The following is a 22,580-nucleotide window of genomic DNA, read 5'->3' on the forward strand; positions in this document are numbered from 1 at the left end:
AGTCTTATTTATAATAGTAAAAATAGGCCAAAAAAACACACACCCCTAAATGTCCAAAACAAAAGAAATAATAAAGTAAATAATGGTATATTTAAAAGCTATACAGAGATAAATGAATAAAAGATAAACGAATGCACTATTCATGTCACAGAATACTATATATAGGTTAAAATAAATGAACTAGAGCTATGTAGCTACACCTGTTTTAGTAAAATAAGCAAGCTGCAAAAAACCTAAACATATATATAATTCAAATAAATTTTAAAAACAATTCTACCATGTATTATGATGTGTATATTTTGAAAAAGTCAGAAATTATAACAATGATACCCTCTAAGAATGGTGGCAAGCTATGGGGAAGAAAGCAGCAAGCTGGGGAATTAGACCTTAGCTGTATCGAATATACTGTTACTAATTTATTTCTAAAAGATAATTCTGAAGCAACAATGCCAAATATTAAATTTAAATGAGTAAAACGAGTATCAATTTTATAATTTTTGTACTTTTCATATTTAAATATTTTGTAATTTAAACTATTTTGTCATTTTAAAATATTTTATAAACTCTACATGTAGTTTCTTTATGACCTTGGTATAAGTAAAGATTCTTAAATTTTAAGTCAGAAAATCAGAAAAAAATTATAAATTGTATCACATTAAAACCAAAACCCTCTATCCAAAAGATAATATTAAGGGAAACAAAAGGCAAGCCAGGGAGCAGAAGATACTTGCAACACATGTATCTGACAAAGAACTAATATACAGAATATATAAAGAACTTCTTCAATGTCACACAAAAGCAAATGACCCAATAGGAAAATGAACAAAAGACTTGAAGAGGCATTTCAATAAAAAAAAGAATACTCAAAGATCCAATAAATATATAAAGAAGTACTATTCATATAGTCATCAGGAGAACACAAATTAAAAATGATTCTACTACCAGAATGGCTAAAATGAAGATGAGAACACCAAACATTAGTCCCCCTGCACCCTCCCCACCCAAAAAAAGACCAATGAAATTTTTGTACACTGTGGGTGGGAATGTAAAGTTATATAAACACTTTGGAAAACAGTGTGGTGGTAAAGCCACACACATGCATAGCCTAGTGTTCAGAACAGCACTCTTTCTAATAGCTGAAAACTGAAAACAATTCAAATGTGTATCAACCATAGGATGGATAAATAAGTGTGGTCTATTCATAAAATAAAATACTATATAACAATAAGAATAAGCCAACTACAACTACTTGCTGCCAACAGTGCTAAAGCTAACAATAAAATGTTGAAATAAAGAAGCCAGGGACAAAGAAAACATTCAGTCAGGTTTTACAATTTCAAAGCGTAAGCAAAAACTAATCTATGGTGTTAAAAGTCAGGAGATTGGTTACCCATAGGGCACCCTCCCTAGTGAGGGCACAAAGAAGAGTCTATTATTCTGGTAGTATTTGATTTCTTCCTCCAGGTTGGTCATACAGGTGTATGTGAAAATTCTATACGCTGTACACTTATTTTTGTACTTATCTGAATGTATGTTATACTTCAATGGAATTTACCAACAAAACTACACATTGAAAAAAATGGAAAAATGCGTAAACTCAAAGTAGGGAAAAATCTTTCTATGACACAAAACCCTTAAGCTTTAAATGACTAACAAATTCACCTATTTAAATTTTTTAAAGTACATAGCAAAAATCACTATAAGCAGGGTTAAAAGACAAACAATTATTAAACAAAATAGTTACAATTTCTATGACAAAGTAGTTAAAAAATAGTTACAATTTCAACAATCCAAAAGAAAAATAGGCAAAGGATATGAACAGTCTGAAGAAAAGGAAATACAAATAACTCAAATGTATGAAAAGATGTTCAATATCACTCACTCATACAACAAATAAAAATTAAACCTATAATGAAATTCCATTTTTTACCTTTCAGATAAAAATGTGATAAATCCTTTTAGGAAAAAGGTTAGTACACTAATAGTGCACCTTGACAGGATTTCTCTATATTCAAGACAAATGCATATAACCATTTGAACCAGCAAGTCCACCTCCAGGAAATTATCCTATAGACACCTTCTAATGTACAAATTAATGTCTATATAGTGAATAAATGTCAATTAACTGAGAATTGTTAAATAAATTAGAGTACATCTGTACCCTAGAATACTATATAGTTTAAATAAGACCGAAGAAGTACTTTATGTACTAAAATGAAAAAGAATCCAATTTACGCAGTAATTTTAAAAAGGGTTAGTAGAGAACAGTTTATAAGCATGCTAACTTTTAAAATGAAAAAAGCTGATATACACCTTTGCTTGTATATATGTATATAATACCTTCAAAAAGATATCCAAGAAGCTAATACTATATTAGATCAAATCTAAAATTTGATTGTAACATGCCACTGATTGTAACATGCACAATTATTTTATGGCCCAATAAGAACAAGTGTGTCATCAATTAAACTATGACCATTTTTCTTTGTACAAGAAATGTTTTAATAATTATATTTTCTTATCATAGAATTATACTTTATTCTTCTTGAAGGACTGTCTTTAGATTTATAAACAAATATGAGGGATGGCTCAATAGTGTGTAGTGGTTAGCACATCTGCTTTATATGCAGAAGGTCCTGGGTTTGCGCCCCAGGTGGAGCCACAGATCATACTCGGTGTGCCAAACCTCGGGTGCGCCAGGCCCTAGGTGCACTCCGCAAGCGTGTGGGAGGAGACGCCCGCCTTCAGAGATCCAGTTCTTAAGGGGAAATGGCAACATCCATAGGTCAGGGGTGGAAGTGGGGCAGGGGCAGAGAATTAAAGAGGGGAAAAAATAAAAATAAAATAAACAAATATCATTTAATTACATATGTGCTTACATATAAAGGAAAAATATTTGTAAAACATTATTTTCACATGTGAAATCTGCCTCTTCTGAATCATTTTCGATTCATTCATTGATGATACAATGATCATCCTCTGTGCCATCAAGAGATTTCTTTTTAAAATAATCTATTATTGTCTCTATGATTTTCTCTAAGCTATGTGAAACAGCAATCCTTTGTATGCATCTCAATAATAAAACTTAAAACTTTCAAAACTTATCACTGTTTCTAATTTTCAGAATCTTCTTTTTTAAGGTTCTGCTACGTAGCCTTTCTCACGCCTTGCTGTGCATGAAAATCTTTTTTTACATTTTGCCTAATTTGCTTTTATCTATATCTATAAGTTTGCTAAAAGCACTTTTTCCCCAATTCTGTAAATTCTGACAAATACACAGAATATAGTACCTGCCACCAAAATCAGGATAAAGAATAGTTCTCTCATCCCCCCAAAATTCCCTATGCTGTTCCTGTGTAGTCAAGCCTCCTCACTCTACTTAGTTGCAGACAATCAGTGATCTATTCTCCATTCCCATAGGTTTCCCTTTCCCAGACTGGATTCATATAGTCATAATCTTTTGAGTCTGGTCTCGTTCACTTAGCATAATACATAGGAGATACATCCATGTCTTATATCAATTAGGAACCAGATTTAACTAAAAAAAAAAAGGTAATCCTTAGAAGGATTTATTTAAAAATATTATTAGGTAGATCTTTTTGATTAATCTTTTTCATCAGGTATTAATAAGATAAAGTCACTAAAATATAATTTTTATACACGAGATATATTATCAACGAAGAAACAAGAATAGTCTTATATTGTCTTTAATCTTAAGGGCAGAAAAACTGTATTTTTAGGATAGCGTGACCTGAAATAGGAAATTATTTAATTATTAATTAAAGTTCTGTGGCTCTATAAAACAACAAAGAACCCTTTTACCCTTCTAGAGACTTAAGTTACCACATAACATAATCATTGTTAAGTAAGTAATGCAATACAATTCCTACCTGATCATCATCTTCTACCACCACCAGTGTTAATTTATTCTTCTTAAAATCCAATCTGGTTATCTTGGGCCTGTAATAATATGAAAATAATAGCCAGATTTCAAATAAATGTCCTCTAAATTAAAAAAAAAAAAAAAAGCTGTTGTTACTTCAAGCATATTAATCATCTCACTTCTGGACTGAAAACTGTTAAGAGGGTAAAAATAACCTGCACTGTCCATCAAAAAAGCCTCCAGTCTAAAAAAAAATAGTTAACAGGAATAAAAAAAATTAAAAAAACGTTTCAAAAGCAGTATCTCTAGCAAAATTGATGCTGCACATTTACCAGACATTAAAAACGTTAAAGGGGTGGGGGGAAATGAAGAAATCCATTATGTATATTTCATAGGCCCCCAACTATGGTGTAAGAGATTCTCTAGGCCTAGTGTCAGAGCAGCAGCATAGGAGATGGATATAGGAAAAACTATAAAGCTTTTTAAAAGGCATAAATGAAAACAAAATATTGATTAGGGTCTTCACCTCTCTTTTCCATAGCAATTGTGGTTTGAGGAAATACATCTTTAACTAAAAATTTTTTTAAAAAACCTCACTTTGTGGTCCACTTTCTCCCTCCTACCTATAATAAAATCCTCAACACCTACGACATTTGAATTCTGTACTTCTATGAACTGTAAACGTTGAAACGATGCAACTCTAATTTTTAAATATAACAGGTAAAATATAATTATAAAACAATTTATTTACAAGAGCTGTACTAAAACAATAAGTAAATAAGTGTAATAGACAGAGGAGGGGGAAGGATCTAGCACTTGTTTGAGTGTAACAAATACCTACATAATGCCAAAGTGTCAGGTACTCTTCTAAGTGTTTTACAAGTATCAGTTCAATTGATTCTCATAACAACCTTATGAGGTGGAATAAATGATACTTTTGTAATCTCTCCACCTTAATTTCTGGCCATGAAGCACATTCCATCTGTCCAGAGGGGAAGCTGGAAGCATCAGAGAATTAATACTCAAGGACTGGGTAAATAATACCAAGCTCCCTCACTCATCAAGGGACAAATTATTAAGGTGTTCTAGTCTCAAGTCTCTCACAGAGTCCCTAGCAGGGCACATCTGGATACAAAAACAAATGAAATACTATCTTCAAATTTTTAAGGGGAAATAATTTTCAACCTAAAATTCCATTCTCACTTCACTATCAAGAAAGCATGAGAGAAAAATATACCAATTTAAGGCATCCAAGGATTTGAATAATTCACCTCCTATACCCTTTTCTTAGGCAGTTACTTGAGTATATATATCAGAGAAAAAACCAAAAGCAAAAAAAAGTGTAAACTATAGGAAGAAGACACAGGATTCTAGCTGAGAAAAGAGAAAAAGACCTTAGATAAAAGCTGTAGAGCAGCCTGTAGAGCAAATAGCTCCCACTAAGAATCATTTAATGCAACCCTTGAGAATTTGAAAGAACTCAGGGAGAAGACAAAGGCAGGTAATTTAAAGGGATGTTTTGGGTTTGGTATGTGACTTAGGGTTGGGGTCCCAAGAATTCTAGGGAAAACACAAAGCTATATGGAAGGGAGATGTAATCCTAGTTGTGAGTTTAGGATTTCAGATTTTGGGGCTGATAAAGAAAAAAAGATAGCAGTATTGCACAATGAGCTTTACTGAGAGGTATTTGAACAGAGTTACATGAGAAGGGAAGTCCTTCACAGCAGAACATCCAGAGACAGCTGTTACAGGACCACTATCTAGAAGGGGAAGAGTCCAAGAACACTGCCGGGAGAGAGGGGATTAGAGAGGGGGCTTAATGTGTCTAAGCAATGGCATTCATTAGCAAAGTGGGTAGTCTATGGATCAGAGAGCTCTGAAGGACAGTAGTGATTTTACAGCTACAAGATTTGTCTTATCAAATAGCTAGCTACAAGATCTGTCTTATCAAACGGCTAGCAGTTTGCAGTGAGATATGTAAACCAGACAAGTTCTAAATGACTAAAATTATACTTACTGGGCTATATGTAAAGCAACTGGACATGTGAGAATGTGAGTTAGGTGCTAGTGGGCTTTGATCTAACAGTCCTGCCATGCTGTGAAGAGGTAAACAACAAAGAGCCCAGTATAAAAGAGTCATCTTCGTCCAGTATACCACTTAAAGTCTGTACCAATTCCAACACAGATAAAATAACATAAATACAATTTCCTGATTTTCAGCTTTTAGAACCAACCAAACGACACTTGAAGAACTTAATTATGGTTATGAAATCAAAATAATATCTATATTTGATGTAAAAGCAAAATGCAAATACAATTTAAAAGTTTGGATGGTAGAAGTTGGGACACAGGAAGAAAAGCATAGCTTAAAAGGAGGGATAAGGGCATTACTATCTTTCTCTTACACAATAAAGAGTATGAAGTAAAAAGATTGTGAAATAAAAATTACTAAAAAAAAAAATGACATAACTACATGACAAGAGTGAGTGCCCATGTGAACATTTAATACAAATAGAAATATATGATATTAAAACATGTATTTTGACATACTCGAAACTAATGGAATATAAAGATAGAAGAGTTTTAAAAACTGCCTCTGAGTAGTGGGACAAAAGATGGGTAAGAAGTATGACCTGAGACAGTTGCCAATTCATTTACAAGCTTTTCAGAACTATTTAATTTTCAAATTCTCTTTTATGTATTAACTTCATATCAATGTGTTTTTACATAAAAAAACCCAAAGCAACGATAAACATCTTTGACATTAACAGTGCTTACCAAAAAAATAAGCCAATTTTGGTCTCTCCCTCAAAAACAAGGACTCCTGTTGGGGTTAGTCCCAAGCTATAGTCATTCCCATCTCTAGCCTAATTTAAAAAAAGCAAAATGTGTTAACTTTATTTGCATAAAACAGGTTTCACATTTTCACACAACTATTTTATTTTCACACTGAATTATATTAATTATATATAGGTAATATTAATAGGCGAGGTGCTTTCAACCATTAGAGTATCCAAAATAACATTCTCAGGAAAATTCATGTATACATTCAGTTCACTGAAATACTATAGTTTTAAGGTATGTCTTCATTGAAAATAGTTATACTTCCATTACAAAGAAAGCTTTCAGATTCTTCTCATATTCTATTCACCATTTAAATCACAAATTTTAGGGGGAAAAAAACTGTCTTTCTGGAAAAATTTAGCTACTTAAACTAGAAATAACTTAAATCACTACATAAGCTATACTACAGCTTATCAAAATCTTCTCAAGTAATAAATTTTCAACTTTGTCTCCTAAATTATTTTAGTTTTTATAGAGCCTACTCAGTTTACGTGCTATGATATGAATAAAAGTGAAAGAATAAAAATGGTTTAAAAAAATAAAAAATAAAAATAAAAATAGCTTAAAAGAACAGGCATACCTTTTTGGAAATTTTAGTTGTTTCTCTTCTTATACTTAACCTTTATGTGAGATTCTTATTATTCAGTATTTAATCTCACCCTTTATAACCACACATCTACAGTACACACTGGAGTCCATGCAAACTCCATGGCCTCTCTCACATTAAAAAATTCCATAGTCACCTTGAATCTTGAAAGAATAAAAAATTTTTAAATTTCACAACACTGTGCTTACCTTGACCACATGCATATCAACCCCATACATTTCTAGCCATTTGGCTTTATTCAGATAATTGGTTTCAGCCTGTGCTGGTGTCTGACCTCTGAAATTTAAAAAAAATTTTTTTAAATAATAATAAATGTAAAATGAATATCAAGTATAGAAATAGAAGAAAAAAATATGAGATTACTATTGTGGTGATGTTAAAGAGTGTGATCGAATGTCAAGTACCTGTATTCCTTCCATTTCTCAAAAATAGCCAGCTCCATTTCTTCAGTCTGAATGGGCATGAACCTGAACTCAGATACGAGTTCAGGACTATGCTCAGCAAGATCATAGTCACCAAGTTCAGCTAAAAATTAAGTTTCACAAAGTTATATTTCATTAATAGTAAGTTTATTTCCTGCTGAATCTTTCTTTAAAACAAATTTTATTAATAAATATTGCTAGGATTAAAAAGATTCTTTATTAAACTATCAAGAATTCATAATGTGCAAACCATTACCAAAAATAAATCTAGCTTAGACTTACGACTTATCTGTCTGTATTTATACTTGTGGTTGGTGGTATATTTCCATTAAATGTCTTTAATTTATTCAGATGTTAAAATACTTAACTTTTAGAAACTTCTTTCTAGACTTCCAGAGAGAAATACCTTAACTTTATAATGAATAAACAATAATATTCAGCAATCCTTAATTAGCTGGCATCTGTTAGGAATCTAATATGTACAGAACATGCTATCATATGCCATTTTAAGATATGGTCTCTGTCCTCCTGGAATTTTAGATTATTAATCCTAAAGAAATAAAAAAAAATTGCTAAAAAAATTTGGGAAAGGAAGATAGTAGGAAAAGAACCGAACAATGCACAAACACTTATGGACTCATCTGTGGTTATCTCTGAACTATGGGTTTGGGGAAGAAGGGAAACCATTCTAATTTTATATACTTTAAAATTTTTTCCTTTAAAAGAATATTTTACTCATATTACAAAATTAAATTATTTCCATTTTATAAAAAATTTTGCCATGAAGAGAATACATGAGACTGACCTGGAGATAATCATAAAAATAGTAATCGCATTATTTATTGAGCACCTACTCTACACACTGGACATATTACAGATATACTGTTATTTAATTTCACAATAACCTTGGAAAATACTATCACGCCCCTTTATTGCTGAAAAAAACTGTTCTTTTGTCTGGACCACAATGTCTTTAAGAAGCTCCAAACCAAATCTGCTAAATAATGTTGTTTAGGAAATAAACTAAAATGGTACAGAAGAACTGAACTTGAGAGTGTGAGGAAGCTAATAAAAATTATTCTAATAAAATATAAATTCATAAATGAGAAACAAGGAGCCCTTTTAATGAAGCTGGAAGTAATACTTCAGCAAATTTATTCTTAAGGACCTTAAGAATTAATAAGATTTGGTAAACTATTAGACATGGGACAAGGAGATACATAGGACATAACATGAAATTTGGAGGAACCTAAAATAATGGTGTCATTCACTGAAGAAAAGAGCAAGTAGGAAAGAAATTTTATTTAAGAAAAATGTTAAGTAAAGAGATATTATAACGGAGTCACATGCACGAATCAAATAATATGTATTAGTGAGCACTACTGTGAATAGTTTTGTTAAATACACAAAAATGTATGAAAATTCTATTTTCAAGAAACATATCTGTGCTTGTCATGAAAATTACACAAGACAAAGATAGACCATGTGATGCAACATATGGTATAACAGATACTAGAAATGACAGCTTTTCAGTAGATCCAAGAGTTTTAGAATTAACAATTTCATACAGAAATTAGTAAAATGTAAAAAATGTGCTTTCTTCTCTCCTCCCGCCACCCAAGATGTCGAAGGGAAAGAAGGCCAAAAGGAAGAAGGTGGCTCTGACCCCAGATGTCCTGAAGAAGCAGGAGGCCAAGGTGGTAATAAAACCCGTATGAGAAAAGGACAAAGGATTTTGGCATTGGACAGGATATCCATCCCAAATGGGACATCATCCACTTTGTCAAATGGCCCTACTACATTTGGCTGCAGTGGCAAAGTGCTATTCTCTATGAGCGCCTGAAAGTGCCTCCTGTGATGAACCTGTTCACCCAGGCCTTGGACCGCCAAACAGCTACTCAATTGCTTAAGCTGGCCCACAAGTACAGACCAGCGACAAAGCAAAAGAAGCAGAAGCTTGTTGGCTGGTCTGAGAAAAAGGATTCCGGCAAAGGTGCTGTCCCCACCAAAAGGCCTGGTCACCTGTCCTTCAAGCAGGGGTTAATATTTTCTCCACTTTGGTGGAGAACAAGAAGGCTCAGCTGTTAGTGACTGCACATAATGTGCATCCCATCAAGCTGGTTGTCTTCCTGCCTGTCCTGTGCCGTAAGATGGATCTCCCTACTGCACTGTCAAAGGGAAGGCCAGACTGGGCCGTCTAGTCCACAGGAAGACCTGCACCACTGCTGCCTTCACAAAGGTTAACTCAGAAGACAAGGGAGCGCTAGCTAAGCTGGTGGAAGCTATCAGGGCCAATTACAACAGCAGATATGATGAGATACATCGTCACTGGGTAGGCAATATCCTGGGCCCCAAATCAGTAGCTTGCATTGCCAAACTGGAAAAGGTAAACCACAAAACTGGGCTAAGTGTACACTGTCAAGTTCTCCATACATAAAATAAAAATTCTCCTTCATAAAAATAAATGCCTTCAAGAAAAATGCATGCAATTACATACTTCTGATCATAACAATGCTAGAGGCATAGCATTTCCAAACTAGTTTGTAGTCAACATTTCAGCAGATAAGAAAAGTTTTAATTTGTAGACAGACTAGGATAGCAGATGGAGGCAGGTAGATAATTTATACTAGTGGTAAATAAATGTGAAATACAGAAATTTCCTCCAATCATCAATCCCTCTATCGATGGGAAAATAAACTTTTTTTAAACCATGTAAGTGCAATATAAGCAAAATATTCAGTTTACCATAAAACATTAAAAATTTAGTCTTATTACAATCCTAGGAAGCTCAGAGTCCCAAGAAAGAAAAATCCAAAGAGGCCCACACCAAGACACATCATAATTAAAATGCCAAAGGTTAAATACAAAGTAAGAATCTTAAAAGCAGCAAGAGAAAGGCAGTTAGTTACCTAAGGGAGCACCCATAAGACTGGCAGCTGATTTCGCAAAAGAAACTTTGCCAGACAGAAGGGCCTGGCACAAAACATTTAATGTGTTGAAAACCCAAGATCTACAACTAAGAATACTTTATCCAGCAAAGCTATCATTTAGAGTTTAAGGACAGTTAAAGAGCTTCCTAAACAAAAATAAGCTAAAGGAATTCATCAACACCAAGCCACCATCATAGAAAATGTTGGAGGGACTTCTTTAAGAAGAAAAACCATGCATCAAAATCATGAATAAAAAATGGTAATAATTACGTATCTATCAATGACTACCTCAAATGGAAAAGAATTAACTGCTCCAACCAAAGGACAGGGTCGCTGAATGGGTATGAAAACAAGACCCCGACATATGCTGCCTACAGGAGACTCACTTCAGATTAAAAGACACACACAGGCTAAAATACCACGTGATTTCATATACATGTGGAATCTAAAGAACAAAATAACAACAGCAACAACAAAAACAGAAACAAACTCATAGATACAGAGAATATTTTGAGGTCTACCAGACAGGAAGGGGGTTGGGAGGGATAGTGAAAAAGGGCGAAGGGATTAAGAAATACAAATGGATAGTTACAAAATAATCATGGAGATATAAAGGGTAGCATAAGGAAAATAGTCAACAACATTGTAATAAACATGTAAGGGGGAAAACAGGTACTAGATTTAATGGGGTGATCACTTGAGTTCTTATCACTATGCTGTACAAATGAAACTAATATATTACTGTATGCCAACTATAATTGAAAAAAAATTCATTGAATTGTATATAAAAAATTATCTTATTATCATTTATACAATGGCAAATAAACACTATTAGTCTTAGAGGGACTAGGGATAAATATGGAATCATCCCCCACTAAAGCATAAAATTATAATAAAAATATTTCTTTCCATTTCATGAATAAGGACTGAAATTAGTTTTACTAAAATGTCACATTTTTCAGAAGAAAACACCTAAGTTTAATAGTATTTGATCAGTGTAACAAGGCATAAAAAAGTGAGTTTTTCTTTAATTTCATTTATTGGAAAACTTTTTTTTAATCCTTAAAATAACCATCAGGAACTTTTAGTATACTCTATCTTTTTCATGGGTTCATTTTTAAGAAAAAGACTAAAAAGCCATGTGGTTGCAGTAACAACTTACTAGTATATTACTGTATTCTTTTTAAGGAAAAAAATTAGTTGAGGGTCCAGTTATAACATTTATTGAATTATAAAGTAGAAAGCAAATTTTCATTTGAAAACACTATAGATGGGAAAGGAACAAATAAAGTGAAAAGGAAAAAAAAGAAGGCAATGTTCTAAAACAAGTATACATCAGAGTTGGATAATGATACAAATTTTACACAAAAATACTGCTGTTTCTTTTTTGCACATTGCTTTGACTGTTTTGAAATTCTTTAACACACACTAAAAGAATTATGCTTACTCCCAATAGTCAACATGAGAACTGCTTACCTTGCAGGTTATAAGCTGCCAACTGAACTGCTGTATCAAAAGGACACTCTAATCTGAGACACCAAAACACAAATTTGTTAACCAAGTCAATTTTATAATCATTTTAAGATAAATGGACATACTTTATGTTGACCATTTTTTTCAAAATTACTATGAAGCTGTTTTTCAAAAACATTTTTCAACTACTCAAAAAAATGTGGTTTACCTTGAGCAACTAATACTCACTTTCCACTGAGAATATCTTGTTTTAATTGAAGAACAAATAAATACCTAAGAAAACCGAAAAGACACAAATTTAACTAATCAGAACAATCTACTGTATAAATAATCCTACCCTTCTAATTTGAGAACATTTTTAATTATAGAATTTCACCCACAATAAAGTCATCAAAAGAAAAAAAAGTTAAAAAAAAAAAAAGGAGCAATAAGCATCAGGACGGTAGCATGTCCGTCCACAAGAGCAAGGAATAACAGGTCACAGAGTAAAAGTTTAAGGAGAATTACTGAGAACGAGCTCTGTGAGCTTATTTAACTTTACTTTGACAATGCAGCCACTTCAGATGTGAACGGATACAAGCATGGATATAAACTATGAATAATAGCTATAATCTCACTGGCAGAGTAGTCAAGAGAAAATCCTTAAAAGACTCAGCAATTCAATTTTTTACTTAATAAATAGTATGTGGAATGAGTCATGGATTTGCAATATAGTCAATGAATAAATACCAAGGAGGCAGGAAAAAGTAAAATTAAGTATATATAACCTACTTAAAGTTTATTTGAAACCATTCAAACCAAATTAGAATTTAATATTTTTCACTAATTAATGGCATTTCAATAGGTAAAGAAAATCAGGAGCCAACTGAATAAACTCCAAGTGGCCAAAGCCAGATCATTTTGATCATCAATAAACATGGCAATATATTGAAACATATAAGCCCTGTTTAAGATCCATGTGTTGGTAATGATACTAGCTACTTTTGGAGGATGCCAGGAAACCAACTCTTTATTTTGAGAACTGATAAATAAAGGAAAAGAATTCTGCACTTAAAAAGCATTGTCCCAAAATGAAATTCTATTATCTGAAGTTTTGTTATCAGGGGCAAGGGATCCATTTCATTAGCCGTCTATAAACTAGAAAGAATTAAGACAGTCTTCGAACATTTTAGCTAACCTAACAAGACTTTACCTATGTAAGACTCTATAGAATGGTCTTACCGGGTTAGCTCTTCACGAAGATTATTTGGTTCTGAAGAATAAAACTTTACTCGAAAATGCAGACAATAGGGTGAACCAACTGCCATTAAAAAAAAAAAAAAAAAGATTTAATTTTTTTTTTATAACTATTTAAACATTAAGACGTTTAGTTGGTAAAGTTGTCAAAATCTACTAAAGTAGGGACAGAAGATAACGGGTTATTGTGGCAATATTTCAGGTTACACTACAGGCTTGATTAAGCTTAACACAAAAAGATCAACAGGCTTTTTAAATGTACTAACAGTACTATCACAATCATCATCCTCCCAAGAATAGATAGCTCTAAATTAATTCTAACAAAGGGCCAAATACATCAAATAAAAAAGTCTTGACTGTGTAATCTAACAGCTCTAAAAATTCATGAGGCTGTATTTCTTGAGAGCACAGAAGAATGCCTGTGTAATTAATTGCTCATGGCAAATCCTCCCCCTACACACTTTCAAATTCACTTCACCAACTTCACTAACCTCTATATTCTCAGTGGTCCCATTACTTTGTAAAGACAAGAGCTGAGGTGCCCTGAAATCTGTTACTAGGCAGGACAAGATAGATTATGGATTGAACACTGGTTTTTTCTCAACTACTGCTAGGAACACTACAGACATTTTATGTGAACTGTTTCATTTCACTATTCTTAACTTTTAAGAAAGTTGCAGCCTTCAAGTCTCAAAATATTTTCTAGAGCAGGGCAGATGCCAAACAGGAAAATTAAACATAAGAAATTACTAAATAAAAATTAAGCATCTCACAGGAACTCAATTTCATTTGCAAGCTGCAAGCCTTTCTCCTAGAAACAAACTGTGAGGCACTTGAATCTAGATTACCATCAACTCTATATAATTTAGGGTCAGCTTATCAGATTGAAATTGTTTTTAGAAAGTAGAGGTGCTAAAAAATTCATTTGAAACATGATTTCTTATGTCATTCTTACTATAAGGAATCAATTACTAATTTATAATTATATATAAATCAATTTCCATTTTTTCACAATCTTTCTCAACACTTACTTTTTACTTGCTTTTTGATGCTCTTTGTACCATCCAACCAATGCTGGAAAAACAAAAATTCAGTTGTTAAGCAGATGACAGAATTTAACATTTAAAAAAATATTTCACAAGAGAAAAAAGTGAGAGTGGAAATGAGGTTACCTACCCAATATCCACAGAAAACTTATGATACAGATGACCTAAAACCAGATATGACTTCTTAAAACATCGTTGCTCTCTCAGTAACAAAAATGATACTCTAATTTTGTCCTTAGTTTTCCTCACTGTTCTCAAAAAAAAAAAAACAACTTTCAAAACTGTTAAAAATTAGAAAAAGTATCCGTATATTCCAGTGCCTGATTCATTCTTACAATAAAAATGTAAGATCAAAACCCAAAATTAGGTGAAATAACAATGTCATTTATATTTTATAAAATAGATACTACTAAGAAGACCCTGTCCAATTAAATTAGATTTTTCTCACAACCAAGGCCATATCTATTAAATGAAGCTATCTTTGTTCTTTTTGTTTTACAAATAAAAAATGTTTACATTGTGACTAGCAGACTTCTGGTTTCATGAGTAACAGCCTTTTGATTTCTGTAACCTCTTCACTATGAAATATCCATAATATAAAGACCTACGAACCAATTCCAGAAACTTCCACAGATAAACCATTCCCAGCTCACTTCTCTTTATTAATCCTTTTAAACCACCAAGTCCTAACAGTGACAGGATGCATTCATCCAACTAAGACATACATAATTGTGTTCTCTCTGGCATGCTTGTAATTCCAATCACCCTAAACAAAAGGAGTGCTCTTCTGCTAACTAGTTCACAGAGCTAAGGAATCCAGTTTCAGAAATTCAGATAGGCAAAGAGTGGGCAAACAAGGCTGCATTGTCAACAGACTTGTAACCATTTGCTTTTCCTGCCAATTATTTGCCTAGCCTCTTCTCTCCAGTCTCTCCCAAGATCCAAAAGTGGAATTCACAGACCTACCAGTGTGCCAGCAAAGTACCTCTGCACACTGAAAGAAGGTGGTCAGTAAACATTTCAAAAGGCAAGTAAATACTGTATAATATTTTCTCTGGATTCCAAGTGTGTAGGCTACTTAGCCATCTCTCATCTTTTAATACAGATGGACATCCATTTTTAAGCATATTTCAGTGTATAATAATATCTAGTTTACACAAACCTCCACTAATAGAATGCTAAGCCAGCCAGTAGGCAGAACAAAATTCACTCTGTTAACAGAAGATTTCAATCTAGGACAGCAAAAATTCCATCCATCACAGCCAAGCCCAACAATCCAATTTCCAAAAATCCCAGACTTAATTGTGCAAAATATCTACTCCTGCCTGAAGCCAATCACATACTGGGTGTAAAATAAAATTAGTTTTCATATCCCAGTTAGTTGTCTCCCCACAACCACGCATCTGAGAGTTGCCCTATCTTCAGGTTTTATTTATTACACTGCAATAAATTAACAATTTTATGGCTGGTCACCTGGGCAGTCTCTTGTAGCCATGGTTAGAGGGACTCTCATATAGCATAATAGTGCAAATAAGCACAACCCTTCCAGGAGGCAATCTGACTATCTCTTAAAAATAACTATGTCTTTGACTTAACTTTACCTACAAGAAATTACATCAGAGAAAATTAAAACAATCTATATACCAACAATAGTAAATCAGTTAAGTATTTCAATATGATAGAACACCATGCAACAATTAAAATGAAAGAAAACAAATGCTTAAGGATCTGATAATTTATTTACAACATATCGTTAAATTTTAAACGGCAGGTTACAAAATATTATAAATTATTTTGTCAAAATGTACAAATTTGTATATATAAACATGCATTTTCTTTTTGACTGAGACAATCTATAACAAAACAGTAAAAGAGATGTTATATGTAGGTGGTTGAGATTGCTGGTGATAATTTTTCTTCTTGTTTCTTCTATTTTCAACTTACTCTACTATAAGCTTATATTACTTAAAAAAATAATCATAAACCCCTTTAATATTTATCCCTTTATTTTTAATATTTTAAATAAGTAATATATTCATATCACTTAATATTTTAGTAATATTAAAAGGTATGTGGTCAATAGTCCCTCCAATCCCTGCAACAGGCCACTCCCCCATATACCCAATTTCTATCATCACATGCACACACACACACATATCCCCAAAGGTGTTACTGGTTTCTGATTCCTTCTAGAGTTTCTTTAAACAAGGAAGAAAAAAACTATGTGTGTATGTGTGTGCACACTGGTAAAGAACATTAACAATGGACTGAAAATCAACAGGCTAAACATAAATTCTGACAGAAAAAACTTTGAGGAATATAAAGAAAACATTAATACAAGATAGGCCACTTAGTATTTCAAGAACCTAAAGTCCATCTTACACAGTTATAACTTAAATTTCTTCCAGTTTAAGAAATTTAGGGCTAGTCTCATAAATACATCACATCTTTAATCTCTATTCTAAATCATTCTGGGATGATTTTATGTTTACCTTAAACATAAAATCATCCCAGTTAAATAAATGGTCAGAGTTTTCTTCAAAGTAGGCATTTTAGTCTCTTTTCCACCTGCATGTAATCACTTCTAATATCTGCATGTCTATTAGACAACCCAGATAAAGCATCAAGTATTTTAAAGTGAAATTTAGGAGCTGGGGGAGTAGTGGGTGATGTCCTTCTCAGGGAGGTCTGAATTCATGTTTGTATATTCTTGAGTCTGTTTTCTTTCATCTCCTCCACATTCCAAGCCCAGGGACTGGAAAATTCAGAGCTCAGAGACAGGCACTGATAGTATTTTCCTTGATTCAGGACAGTTAGGAGTTGAGTTTAAATTACATTAGAAGATAAAGGTGAGAGCATACAGATATAGATTCTTGGATGTTTAGTATAAAACTAATATGGTTCTCTTTCCTCATGGTACTTTAAACAGGAAACAAACTCCCTTTTAATTTCTTACTTTTAAAGTTTGGTTGATAAACTTAGAAACCAAAGGATGTGGAAAGCCACATTTCTTTTCATGCTACTGAACGGGGCATAAAAAACGAGTATGTATTTGCATGTCTTATAAACAATATGTAATTAGAAACACAACAGGCATAATTAACCCAAACAAAGAATCACCTAGGAAGCTTCCAAAACACTACACAGTCATCCCAGGCCCTATAGCCAGTCTGTAAACAACTCTTCAAATGAATGATCCCTGACTTCTAACTGCCTACAAAAGGCTTAGCTAAAGAAAGGCATCACTACTTTTGCTCCAAGCAAAGGACGTAAGGCAGAGAAATATTAACCATCTTTCAAAACAACTGCCTCTGCAAAAAATATTTCTCCTGTGAGGGGTAGAGGCTTATGCTCTGAATTAAAAAATTATTTTAAAGCAAATTTTAACATTTTAAACAATTAAAATGTTTTTGGTTTTTTTAAAATCTATGCTATGAAAACAGGACCAATACATTGCATTGCTGTAATCTAATGAAAGCAGTCTAGATTCTATCATAAATTTTCTCTGGGTGATTACTTTTTTGGCATTAACAGTCTGTGTTATAAGACATTCCAAATAAAGACTTAGATGAACCATTAAAATATATTTTCTACTGTGCCTTTCTGTGTATTACTAGCATACTCTTTTAGGATTCTTGCAGAAATGTGAGTTAGGTAGATTATGTATCCACTCTCCAGAAATAGAGCGCATAGTCTATTTTGGAAATACCCCTTTTTACAGTTCCTCCTTATTTAGCAAATGTGTATGTTACAATATCTACACATATACTTAACATATACATATTTATTTCTATATATTTTGCACTTCTAACTACTTTATTGAAGCCTACTGTTTGTGTTCTCAGATGCAATCCAATTGCCCTGCCAACAGTGATAATTTTACTTCCTCTTTTCTAACCTTTAATTTCTATAACTGCATTTGCTGGTACTACTATTATGAAATTAAACAGCAGTGGTAATAATAGGGATCTTTGTCATCTTCCTGTCTTTAGTGTGAATGCTTCCATTGTTTATTAATCTATGGTTGTTATGTGTGTGTGTTTTTTTTAATAATCAAAAAATCAGTATGCAAAGAGAGCAGAACCATTGAACAACCACCAGATCTATCTGTTCACCAAAGGTGCTGTCTTGCTGGGCCACCTCTCTGCCCAGCACCAATCACCATCCTTGAATATGGGCACATCTTTCAAAGGCTGGCTGGACCGACGCAGATAGAACTGTCGCTTCCATACAGGTCAAAGTCCATTTTGTTTACTCAATGTTTTAAGGCTTGAAATAAGGGGCTTATTTAACAAGCAACCAAAAAAGAAAAAATAGATAACAATTGTAGAGCAGAGTACTATTATCTGCCCACCACCAGATAAGTGAGGTCGGCAAGCCAAATTGGCAGCTCATCACATTATGCCTACAGTACCTGAAGAAGTTGAATTCTAAAATTGGAACAAGAATTGCCTCTTACCTTAGCTCAATGATCTTGGATTTGCTATTGAGGGGATCCACTGTTGCAGGCTCCAGAAACGTACTTGTAAAACATTTACCCAATGTTCCACTAGACAATTATGAGTTTTCTAGCTTTCAGCTTTGGATCTAACATCTCCATTTCCATTTGTGTTGAGTTTTGTCTTTAAACTAAATGTCGTAAATTTCAATTAATCAAATTATTCATCTTTCTTTTGTGATAAAGATTTCAGTTTCACTCTTGTTGAATGTAGTTTCACGTTAAGTATGTGATAAAGCAATAACAGCATAAATGAAGGGTTAACCTCCTGTAACTAATGTCACAAAAAAAGATAAAGAAATATTCCATTATCAAAAAGAGCTCTCTTATATTACTCTAGTCACACCCACCCCCTACCTCCAACATCCTTCAATCTTGCCGACCATTAACTTGATCACTATTTCTGTAATTCTGTCAAGAATGTTATATAAATGGAATCATATGTGACTTGAGATTGACTGTTTTCACTCAACATAATGCCCCTGAAATTTATCCATGTTGTGTATCAATAGATTTTCCTTTGCTATTGGCTGAGTACTATTCCATGGTATAAACGTGCGAGTTTTTAATTGTTCACCTACCATAAGACATTTTGGGGTTTTTTTCAAATTTTTTGCTATTCCAAATAAAGTTACTATGAACAATCATGCATAGTTTCTTGTGGAGAAATAAGTTTTCATTTCTCTGGGATACATAGCCAGGCATACAATTGCTGAGTCATATAGAAAGTGTATGTTTAGCTTCTTAAACTGCCAGTTTGTTTTCCATAGTGGCTGTATCATTTTTATACTCCCAAAACCAATATATGAGAGGTCTGGTTTCTCCACATCCTCAAAAGCATTGAGTCGTCACTATTTCTTATTTTAGCTGTTCTAACAGATATGTAGTGATGATGTCTCATCAAGGTCTTAATTTGCATTTCTCTTCTGTCTAGAGATATTTAACATCTTTTTCATGTGTTTATTTGCCATCTGAATATTCACTGTGGTAAAATGTCTCTTCATGTCTTTTATCCATTTTCTAACTGGATTGTTTTCCAACTATTGAGTTTAAGAGTTCTTTACATATGCTAGATGAGTTGTCAAATATGGTTTGAAAATATTTTCTCCCAGTCTATAGCTTGGCTTTTCAGCCTCTTAACAGGGTCTTTCCAAGAGCAAAGGTTCTAATTTTTATAAAGTCCATTTTATCAATTTTTAAAAAGTGGATCATGTGTTTTAGTATCACATCTAATAATTCTTCTCCAAGTCCTAGTTTCTAAAGATTTTCTCCTGTGCATTTTCCTCTAAGTTTTATAGTCTTACATTTTATATTTATGTTCATCAACTATTTTAATTGTTGCACAGATACAGTTTTTTTTCCTGATATCCAATTGCTCCAGCACCATTACTGAGACTACTCTTCTTCTGCTGAATTACTTTGGTATCTCTGTCAAAAATCAGTCGGCCACACTTGTATAAGTCTATTTCTGGGTTTCCTATTTGGTTCCACTAATTTATGTGTCTATTGCTCTGCCAACACCACAGTCTTGATTACAGTAGTTACCATGTAAGTTTTGAAGCTACATAGAGCTTCAAAACTTCCCATTTTATTCCTCTTTTTCAAAATTCTATTCTAGCCTGTCATTCCATATACGTTTTAAAATAATCCTGTCTACATCAACAAAAAAAAAATTTTGTGGGAATTTTGACACAAACTGCATTAAACTTGTATATTAATTAAGAGAGACTGATATCTTTGTTGTCTTCTAATCCATGCACACGGTATGTTTGTTTAGTTATTTTAAGAAGCCTGTTTTTAATTTCTTTCATTAGCCAAACTTTTTAAAACATTTAACTGGTTTTTTTAAAAACGCAAGATTTACTTAAAAATCAGAATTTCCAAGGTTCTCTTGAAATACGTGAAGATCCAGCAATGCCATATGGCAACAAATGGCTGGAACTATGTATGTAGTACCTGCCTCTCTACCTCTTTTGGAGGGAAAAGTGATAAACTTCCTAGCTCAGCACAATTCCCTTACCAATACTTTTTGATATTTAGTCTGTTATATGTCAGCTATGATTTATGAGCATGCTGTATTTTTCTGTATCTATATCAAAAATGGGAAAACATTAAGAAGCATGATTCAAAAAAAAAAAAAAAAGAAAAAACATGCTTCTTGGAAATAAATAATATTTCCATGTCCTCAATATGCACCCCAACTTGCTTCCCGTCTTTTGTTCTCCTGCATGATCCCTGTACACATTTGATTTAAAGACTGAAAATTGTTCCTTTAAATCATAAAAGTTCTCTAGAAAACTGTTACAGTTAATTCAACTATTTTGCAAAGTCTTACTGCACCAACCTAAAAACATTTAGCATCAAAAGGAGAATTCCTTCTTGCCTGGCTTAAGATGTATCACTTCCACACTGGAAAGCTGTATAGTTTTACCCCAGATCATCATTTTTTTAACCACTGACATTGGTGTTCTGCTATCATAAAACTCTTTACATACTCTGTTATTTTTATGATAGAGTTTTCTAAATTCATTAAGAAATATTCTATTACCATGAAAATTTCTGTAGTTATACAATGAGATTTAATAGCAGATTTTTACGAACAGTATAAAAGATTACGAATTTCCAAAACTACTAATTATTATCATAAATATTTAAAGAAAAAGCAAATTAATACCACTATCAGTTTTCCTTTAAGCTAATGGAAATATCATTACTAAATGTAAATGGAAATACCACTACTAAAAACAGAATGCTATAAATGGAATGGTGTCATTTGTTTCCAAAGACTATCGATATACTAAAACAATTCAAAAAAAATAATAAAATTGATATATTTCATGGCAAACTTCGGGGGTAAGGTTAGGGCTGTAATCTGCGAGTTATCTCGGGGTAAAAATGCTGTAGCTGTAAGTGCCACCAGCGAGTATTCTTGGGGCAGGCAAATGGGAAATGGGTTAAAAACTGTTCAAGAAACAAATGAAGAATCTGAGCATATGTGTAACAAATAAAGAGACTGAATCAATAATTTGTAAAACTTCTCAGGAAAGCTCAGATGATTTCACTGGTGAATTACACAAAATGATGAAAGAACACCAACCCTTCATGAGATCGCCAAAAAAAATAGATGAGGAAAGACTTCCCTCATTCTATGAGTCAAGTATTACCCTACCCAAATCAGATAAAGCTATTATAAGAGCGGGGGCGGGGGGGTGGAACCCAAAAATCAACTATAGACCAATATTTGCAAATCAAATAGAGCAACATAAAAAAGTATATATGACCATGATGAAGTCAGCTTTATCCCAGAAATACAAGGTTGGTTCAACAAGCAAACAAAAAATTAATTAATATGACATACCAGGGTAATACAATACAGTAAATAAACTGTAAGATCCTCTCAATAGATGCATTTCACAAAACCCAACACTGTTTCATGAGGAAAATATACGATAAAATAGGAATAGAAAGAGACCTTCCTCAAAGTGGTAAAAAGCATCTATAAAAATCCCACAGGTAACATACTTAATGGTGAGAGACTGAGCAGTTTCCCCTTAAGATCAGAAACAAGACAAGAATGTCTGCTCTCACCAACTTCAACATTCTACTAAAGATTCTAGCCAAGGAACTTAGGCAAAATAAAA

General features: G+C 33.0%; 1 protein-coding gene and 1 pseudogene across 5 annotated transcripts in view; one reads left to right on the top strand and one right to left on the bottom strand.

Annotated features, from left to right (window-relative positions):
- EPB41L5 (erythrocyte membrane protein band 4.1 like 5) overlaps nucleotides 1–22,580 on the bottom strand; it is a 137,870-nt gene that overhangs the window by 93,607 nt on the left and 21,683 nt on the right. For all 5 annotated transcript variants that reach the window (XM_039872648.1, XM_039872649.1, XM_039872647.1 and 2 more), the window contains 8 exons: nucleotides 14,427–14,469; nucleotides 13,381–13,459; nucleotides 12,388–12,432; nucleotides 12,163–12,215; nucleotides 7,739–7,859; nucleotides 7,523–7,610; nucleotides 6,662–6,750; nucleotides 3,891–3,960 (listed from right to left, as the gene is read on the bottom strand). In XM_039872648.1, the coding sequence (XP_039728582.1) occupies nucleotides 3,891–3,960; nucleotides 6,662–6,750; nucleotides 7,523–7,610; nucleotides 7,739–7,859; nucleotides 12,163–12,215; nucleotides 12,388–12,432; nucleotides 13,381–13,459; nucleotides 14,427–14,469 (588 nt within the window). The remainder of the gene's footprint in view (nucleotides 1–3,890; nucleotides 3,961–6,661; nucleotides 6,751–7,522; nucleotides 7,611–7,738; nucleotides 7,860–12,162; nucleotides 12,216–12,387; nucleotides 12,433–13,380; nucleotides 13,460–14,426; nucleotides 14,470–22,580) is intronic.
- On the top strand, nucleotides 9,379–10,193 carry LOC120610378 (60S ribosomal protein L7a-like; annotated as a pseudogene).

Source organism: Pteropus medius, unplaced genomic scaffold (assembly GCF_902729225.1).
Source record: "Pteropus medius unplaced genomic scaffold, Ma_sr-lr_union100, whole genome shotgun sequence".
NCBI lineage: Eukaryota > Metazoa > Chordata > Mammalia > Chiroptera > Pteropodidae > Pteropus > Pteropus medius.